Source organism: Belonocnema kinseyi, chromosome 8 (genome assembly GCF_010883055.1).
Source record: "Belonocnema kinseyi isolate 2016_QV_RU_SX_M_011 chromosome 8, B_treatae_v1, whole genome shotgun sequence".
Lineage (NCBI taxonomy): Eukaryota > Metazoa > Arthropoda > Insecta > Hymenoptera > Cynipidae > Belonocnema > Belonocnema kinseyi.
Window position 1 is genome coordinate 8,764,539 of NC_046664.1, and position 9,184 is coordinate 8,773,722.

Genomic DNA, 9,184 nt, shown 5'->3' on the forward strand with positions numbered 1-9,184 from the left:
TTTTACCATTCTATTTTAAGTTCAAAACTTATCTTAATTTAAATTAATTTTTTCTATTGAAAAAGACTGGTTTTGTAGTTTCAATTTACCTGTTCTATTTTTAATTAAAAACTTATAGCAATTAAATTTGTTATAATTATTGTTGAAAAATTGTATTTTGGTAAAAATTTGTCATTTTTGTTTTGAAAATTAATGATTGTTGGCTGAAAATTTTACTATTCTATTTTTAGTTAAAAATGTGTCTTAATTTAGATTAATTTTGTTTTTTAATTGAAAATTCAACTATTTTTTTCAGATTTAATTATTTTTTATTTAAAATTTATTATTAAAGTTAAAAATGAATTTCTTTTCATTAAGAATATAACTATTTTGTTGAAAATTCAACTATTTAGTTCAAAATTAAATATTTTTTATTTGAGATTTATCATAGTTAAAAATGAATTTCTTTTTATTGAAAAGTTAACTATTTTGTGGAAAATTCTATCATGTTTAGCTCGATCTTTGGTTTAAAAATTGATCTTTTTTATTAGAAAATTCTGTTTTTTTGTGTTGTTCGGAATAAATTTTGTTAACTGAAAATTTAAATACACCATGTTTGGTTACACATTTATCTTTTTAATTGGTCTTTTTTGGTTGAAAATGATTGTTCTTTTTTTTAACTAAACATTTTACTATTCTATTATTAGTTAAAAACTTATCTTGATTTAAATTAATTTTTTGTTTGAAAAGTCAACTATTTGGTTCAAAATTCATTTTTTTTATTCTTGGTCTTATTTGCAGGAATTCTTTGCATTAAGACTTATCGTTGTAGTTAAAAATTCATTTCTTTTTATTGAAAATATTTGTTGTTGATTTTTTATATTAGGAACTAATTGTTTTACTGAAAAATTACTATTCTATTTTTCGTTAAAAACTTATCTTAATTTAAATTAATTTTTCTATTGTTGTTGAAAATTCAACTATTTGATTCAACATTCATTCTTTTTTTTTATTTAAGATTTATCGTTATAGTTATAATTAATTTCTTTTTATTAAAAATTTAACTATTTGGTTGAAAATCTGTCTTTTGTTATTGAAAAATACTGGTTTTGTATTTTAAACTTACATATTTTATTCTTAATTTAAAACTTATCGCAATTAAATTTGCTGTTGTTGTTGAAAATTCAACTTATTAAATCTAAGATTGATTTTTATAGTTATAAATTCATTTCTTTTGATTGAAAATACTTTTTCGTTGATTTTTTGTTCAAAACTAATTATATAAACTAAACATTCAATTACTCCGTGTTTGGTTAAAAATGTTTTTTTTTTTAGAAATTTTTCTTAATTTAAATTATTTGTCTTGTATAGAAAATTCGACTATTTGATTCAAAATTAATTATTTTTTAATCTAAGAATAATCGTTTTAGTTGAAAATTCATTTCTTTTTATTCAGAACTAAACTTTTTGACTGAATATTCAATAACTCCATCTTTTGTTAAAGAATTGATCTTTTTTAGTTAAGCATTAAACTATTTTGTTGAAAATTCTTCTTTTGTTATAAAAAAAGAATGTGTTTTTTTTTACTAAATAGGGTTTAAATTCATTTATTTGGCTGTTAAGCTACATAATGAAGTTTCCGAATTTGAAAGTTCCCACGCATTTGACCAGTAGCGACCTCAACGGCAGAAAAGATCCCATGGTCATCATTCCATGGGTCATCCTCTGTTCATCAGTCATCAGTTGTCATCAGTTGTCCTCAGTAGTCATCAGTAGTCATCACTGGCGTTTTCTGTGATTGTTTGATTTCACTTTGTATCATATTTTGGTCAGTTTTGATTATAAAATCGCTCAAAGAATAAAATTGATCTCACAAATTTGACCTACTCTCTGAGAAATCAAAATGAAAAAGTCACCACTGAGCAGAATGAACGGAAGCCAAAGTTACTCGTCTCCGTTAGGAAACAGGAACTCCGGAGGCAACAGAAACAATTCGCAAAATCCCAACAGGATAATTTACGATAATTTTCGAAGCGACAATCAGGCTGGGAATTATCAAGAAATTCAAAATAGTGGAAGCAATTTTATTCCCTTTCAAACGAGTTCGCCCATGTCTCAGAGAAATAACAGCGGCAATTGGCAAGGATCGGGAGGAAGCTACTCGGGAGGTTATAATAATCGCAGAAATAATTTTCACAACAGTCCAGGATCTAATCAAAGTAGCCCTTACTCTCCTTTCAAAAATTCGAGCAGGCAAAATTACGGAAAGAAGGTAAATATTCCATTTTCTGGCTCGAAAACTCACATTTTCAAACCTAACCTCTAAATGCTTACTTCTCTTTTTTACGTTTTTATTACGTATCGTGCATTTTTTCGAGTGAAAACTTGAAGTACGTGTAATTTCGGAACTGTTTTTTTATTTTATTTTTAAATATTTTTTTTACGGTTTTATCTATTTATTTTGTTTATTTTTAACACCCGATGTAACATAACCTAGTCGCATTTAAAGTATTTGACCATAAGACGAACAGGATTCAAATTGGAATTTTCTAATATTTTTATAACCTTTGCGAAGAACATGTCACAGATTTTGATAAAAAAATTAACCTTTTTTGTGAAAATTCATTTTTTTTCGTCAAAAGTTAAATTTTTGAATCTGAAAATATAAATTCCATTTTTTGTACAAAATTCACCTTTTTTGTTGAAAATTTAACAATTTTTTAGTTAAAAATTTGTATTCTTATTGAAAATTAATCTTCGAGGCCGAAAAATAATTTTTTTGTATAAAATTTTCACATTTTAGTTGAGAAAATAATTTCTTGCTATAAAAAGTAAATTATTCTTAATTATTTTTTAATCTTTTTTGGATTGAAATTTCAATATTAAATTTTTTGATGAAAATTCAACTTACTTTGTTAAAAAATTCATTATTTTTGTTGATGATTTATTATTCTATTTCAAGAACCTTTTTTTATTGAAAATTAATTTTTCACCTAAAAATGTAATATTGATTTTTGGCCGAAAATTTTTGTATTTTGTTAAAAAAATTAATTTTTTTGTTAAAAATTTAACAATTTTGTTTTCAACTGGAAATATAATTTCCAGTTTTGGCATGAATTTGATCTTTTTTGTAGAAAATTCATGAAATATGTTGAAAACCCAATTTTTTGGTAGAAAATTAAACTATTTTTGATTTGAAAATTGACTTTTTGATTAAAAATTAATCTTGTTGGTTAAAAATTCATTAAAAAATAAAGAAATATTCTCATTTTAGTTAAAAATTACATTATTTCGATAAAAAGGGAATTATTTTCAAATATTTTTGGTCGAAATGTCAATATTATGTTTTTCGTTGAAAGTTCAACTTTTTTAGCTGAAAATTTTTGTATTTTGTTTATTTGTTTAAAATTGAACTATTTTGTTGAATATTCATTTTTTGTCTGTTAAAAAATAATTTTTTCAAATTAAAATATAATTTCCATTTTTGGCACAAAATTTATATTTTTTTTGTTGAAAATTTACCTTTTTTCGGTGGAAAATGAATCTTCTTGGTTACAAATACATTTTTTTTTTTACAAAAATCCCTCATTCAAGTTGAAAATTAATTTCTTTGGATGAAAAGGGAATTATTCTTAATTATTTTAAAATGTTTTTTTTGGCGAAATATCAATATTATATCTAATTAAATTACTTTTTTTTGTTTAAAATTAATTTTTCACCTAAAAATGTAACTTCAGTTTTTGCTTGAATTTTTTTTTATCTGAAAATTCTTGTATTTTGTTAAAAAAAAATTTTGTTGTTGATAATTCATGAAATTGATTAAAAATTCTACTTTTTTAGTAGAAAATTAATCTTTATGGTCTAATATTCAGCTTTTTGGTTCAAATTGAACTATTTTGAAGTTGAAAATTTGCCTTTTTTTATTGAAAATTAATCTTCTTGGTCGAAAAATAATTTTTTTTTTTCATAAAAATTCCTCATTTGAGTTGAAAATTAATTTCTTTCGATAAAAAACGAATTATTCTTAATTATTTTCTAATCATTTTTTGTTTGAAATAACAATATTATATTTTTCGTTGAAAATTCAACTTCATTAAATTTTTTTTTTTTTTTTTGGTGATTCATTATTATAATTCAAGAACCTTTTTGTTATTATAAACTAATTTTTCTCCTAAAAATGCAACTTCAATTTTTGGTTGAATTTTTTTGTATCTTAAAATTTTTGTATTTTGTTTTAAAAAAATGTTGTTTGTTAAAAATTTCACTATTTTGTTGAAAATTCATTTTTTTTGGTAGAAAATTAATTTTTATGGTTGAAAACTGAACTATTATTTAGTTGAAAATGTTCTTTTTGTATTGAAAATTAATATTTTTGGTTGAAAAATCGTTTTTTGTTTGTATACAAATTACTTATTCTGTCGATTCATTATTAATTCAAGAATCTTTTTTTTTTTATTGAAACATAATTTTTCACCAAAAAATGTAACATTATATTTTGGTCGAATTTTTTTTTAGCTCAAAATTCTTGTATTTTGTTGAAATTTAATTTTGTTGTTAAAAATTGAACTATTTAGTTGAAAATTAATTTTTTTTTCGTTAAAAATTAATTTTTTCAACTGAAAATTCCATTTTTGGCATACAATTTTTTTTTAAATTCACCGTTTTGGTGAAAAATTAATCTTTACGTTGAAGAATTAATCTTCTTGGTTAAAAATTTATTTTTTTTTGTATACAAATTTTGTATTTATTATTTTTTTTGGTCGAAATATCAATATTATAGCTAATTCAAGAACCGTTTCTTTTTGGTTTAAAATTAATTTTTTTACCAAAAATGTAACTTGAATTTTTGCTTGATTTTTTTTATCTGAAAATTCTTGTGTTTTGTAAACAAAAATTTGTGTTGATAATTCACGAAATTGATTGAAAATTCGACTTTTTTAGTAGAAAATTAATCTTTTTGGTTGAATATTAATTTTTTTTGGTATAAATTTAACTATTTTGAAGTTGAAAATTTGCCTTTTTTATTGAAAATTAATCTCATTGGTCGAAAAATAATTTTTTTTTAAAATAAAAATTCCTCATTTTAGTTGAAAATTAATTAATTTGGATAAAAAGGGAATTATTTGCAATTTTTTGGTCGAAATATCAATATTAGATCTAATATCTAATTCAAGAACCTTTTTTTAAAACTTTTTTTTAAAAGTAATTTTTCACCTAAAAATTTAATTTTAATTTTTAATCGCAAATATTTTAGCTACAAATTTTTGTATTTTGTTAAAAATTGAACTATTTTGTGGAAAATCAATTTTTTGTTTGTTAAAAATTACTTTTTTCTACTGAAAATATTAAAGGTGAAAAATTCATCTTTATGGTTGAAAATGTAACTATTATTTAGTTGAAAATTTGCCTTTTTTATTGAAAATTAATATTTTTGGTTGAAAAATTATTTTTTTTTTTATAAAAATTTCTGATTTTGTTGATAATTCATTATTAATTTAAAAATCTTTTTTTTTTTTTATTGAAAATTAATTTTTCGCCAAAAAAGTAACATTAATTTTTGGTAGAATCTTTTTTTAGCTCAAAATTCTTGTATTTTGCTAAAATATCATATTTTTTTTACAAATTTAAGTATATAGTGGAAAGTTCATTTTTTGTCCTTCAAAAATTAATTTTTTCAACTGACAATTCCATTTTTGGCATAAATTTGTTGTTTTTGAAAATTCACTTTTTTTCGTGCAAAATTATTCTTTATGGTGAAAAATTCATCTTTTTGATTGAAACTTTAATTATTTTTTATTTTAAAATTTATCTTTTTTGATTGAAAATTAATCTTCTTTATTAAATATAATTTTTTTTGTATAAAAATGTCTCATTTTGTGATGATTCATTATTAATTTAAAAATCTTTTTTTTATTGAAAATTAATTTTTCGCCAAAAGATGTAACATTAATTTTTGGTCGAATCTTTTTTTAGCTCAATATTCTTGTATTATGCTAAAATTTCATATTTTTTTTTACAAATTTAAGTATTTCGTTGAAAATTAATTTTTTGTTCCTTTAAAAATTCATTTTTTTAAGTGAAAATTCCATTTTTGGCACACATTTGTTGTTGAAAATTCCCTTTTTTTTCGTGCAAAATTATTCTTTATGGTGCAAAGTTCATCTTTTTGGTTGAAACTTTAATTATTTTTTATTTGAAAATTTGTCTTTTTTGATTGAAAATTAATCTTCTTGATTAAAAAATCATATTTACTTTTTTTTTTTTGTATAAAAATTTCTCATTGAAGTTGAAAATTAATTTCTTTGGATAAAAAGGGAATTATTTGAAATTTTTTTTTGGTCGAAATATCAACATTAGATCTAATATCTAATTCAAGAACCTTTTTTTTTAAATTAATTTTTTACCTAAAAATGTAGCTTCAATTTTGGCTTGAATTTTTGTTATTTGAAAATTCTTGTATTTTGTTAAAAAAATTTTTTTGTTCAAAATTTAATTATTTTATTGAAAATTAATTTTGTGTTCGTTAAAAATTAATTTTTTCAACTTAAAATATATTTTCCATTTTTGGCACGAAATAATCGATCCTTTTTGTTGATAATTCATGAAATTTGTTGAAAATTCGACTTTTTTAATTAGAAAATGAATCTTTATAGTTGAATATTCACCTTCTTGGTTCAAATTTAACTATTTTTTATTTGAAAATTTGTCTTTTTTATTGAAAATTAATCTCGTTGGTCGAAAAGTTATTAAAAAATAAATAAATTCTTAAAAATTCCTCGTCTTTTTGGTAGAAAATTAATTTTGTTTGTTTAAAAATTCATCTTTTTATTGAAAATTTAACTTTTTTTTGAGTAGAAAATTAAACTTTGTTAAAAGTCATCTTTTTGTTTTACAATTTAACTATTTCTGTATGGAAAATACAACGCTTCGGTCAAAAATTAAAATATTTGGCTGAAAATTCAAGTCATTTTGAGTGAAAATAGGAAATAATTTTATTATATTTTCAAATTTTGTGTCTTGGTAGAAACTTTTTTTTTTCTTTTTTGGTAGAAAATTAATCTTCTTTGTTAAAAATACACCTTTTTTGGACAATTTAATTATTTTGTTGAAAAAGTATTATTTTTTTGTGGAAAATTCAACTATATGGTTGAAAATTTGTCTTTTTTTTTGCAGAAAGTTAATTTTTTTGGTTGAAAATTCATGGTGGAAAATTGTACTATTTTATTAAAATTTGTGTTTTTTGTTTGTTGAAAATTATTTTTTTTTAATGTAAATTGAACTGTTCCATTTTTAAATGACAATTTTTTTTAGCAAAGAATTTAATCATTTGGTTCAAAATTTATGTTTTTTTTTCTAGTATATAATTAATCTTCTTTGTTAAAAAATCATTCTTTGTTGACAATTAAACTATTTTGTTGAAAAATTGTTTTTTCTTTTGATTAAAACTTAAGTTTTCGTACTAAAAATTTAACTGTTCTCTTTTTTTATTGAAAAATTTGCGTGTGAAAAATGAACTATTTGGTCGAAAATAAGCTTTCTTTGGTAGATAATTAATTTTTATACCCCGAATAAAAAAATTCTCGAATAATAAAATTGACAAAAAATAAAAATACCAATTTGTAAAATTCCCGAATAATAAAGTTCCCGAAAAATAAAATTGCCGAATTATAAAATTCCCGAAATTAAAAATTCCCGAATAATAAAATCGACAAAAAATAAAAATACCAATTTGTAAAACTCCCGAATAATAAAGTTCCCGAAATTAAAAATTCCCGAAATTGAATGCTCCCGAATAATAAAATTGTCAAAAAATAAAAATACCAATTTGTAAAATTCCAAAATAATAAAATTCCCGAATAATAAAGATCCCGAAAAATAAAATTGCCGAATTATAAAATTCCCGAAATTAAAAATTCCCGAAATTGAATACTCCCGAATAATAAAATTGCCGAATTATAAAATTCCCGAATAATAAAATCGACAAAAAATAAAAATACCAGTTTGTAAAACTCCCGAATAATAAAGTTCCCGAAAAATAAAATTGCCGAATTATAAAATTCTCGAAATGGAAAATTCCCGACAAATAAAATTGCGGAATTAAAAAATTGATTGAAATGGAAAATTCCCGAATAATAAAATTGCCGAAATTGAATACTCCCGAATAATAAAATTGCCAAAAAATAAAAATACCAATTTGTAAAATTCAAAAATAATAAAATTCCCGAATAATAAAGATCCCTAAAAATAAAATTACCGAATTATATAATTCTCGAAATGGAAAATTCCCTAATAATAAAATTGCCGAATTATAAAATTCCCGAAATGGGAAATTCCCAAATAATAAAATTCGCGAAAAATAAAATTGCCAAAAAATAAAAATACCGACTTGTAAATTTCCAGAATAATAAAATTCTCGAATAAGAAAGTTCCCGAATAATAAAATTACCGAATGATCAAATTCCCGAAATTCAAAATTCCCGATTAATAAAATTTCCGAATAATAAAATTGCCGAATTACAAAATTCCTGATTAATAAAATTGCCGAATTATAAAATTCTCGAAATCGAAAAATCTCGAATACTAAAATTCCCGAATTTCAAAATTTCCGAAATTGAATATTCACGAATAATAAAATTCCCGAATAATAAAATTGCTAAAAAATAAAAATACCGATGGGACGACTGAAAAATGCCGAAAAATAAAATTCCCGACACTGTAAAATTCCCGAATTAGAAAATTCTCGATTACTCAAATTCGCCGAAAAATAAAAATACCGAATTGGAAAATTCCCGAATAATAAAATTGTCGAAATAGTAAAATTTCAGAATGATAAAATTCCCGAATAATGAAATTCTCGACAGTTTATAATATTACCGAAATGGAAAATTCCCGAATATTAAGATTCCCGACAATTAATAATATTACCGAATTGCAAAATTCGCGACAGAAAATTGACGATTTATAAAATATCCGAATTGGAAAATTCCCGAATTTTAATAATTAGAATTTGTTAAATATATTTTATTGATTACAAATACATCAATAAGACATTAGTTTCAAAAATTATTTGTAATATTTAAAATTTCGAAGCTTATTTCTTGAATTTAAAATAGCAATAATTTTAAATAAAATATTTCTTGGTAATGCATGTTTTTTAATATTCAGAGTATTTGAAAAAATACAAAAAGCGTTTGCAAAAATAAAA

The 9,184-nt window shown here is 21.6% G+C and overlaps 1 protein-coding gene across 1 annotated transcript in view; it reads left to right on the top strand.

The window, feature by feature from the left end:
• Nucleotides 1-1,732: 1,732 nt before the first annotated feature.
• The window catches only part of LOC117177957 (uncharacterized protein DDB_G0283357-like), an 8,964-nt gene continuing 1,512 nt past the window's right edge, over nt 1,733-9,184 (top strand). The window contains exon 1 of the mRNA XM_033369094.1: nt 1,733-2,251. Coding sequence (XP_033224985.1) covers nt 1,883-2,251 — 369 coding nt within the window. The 5' untranslated portion in view covers nt 1,733-1,882. The remainder of the gene's footprint in view (nt 2,252-9,184) is intronic.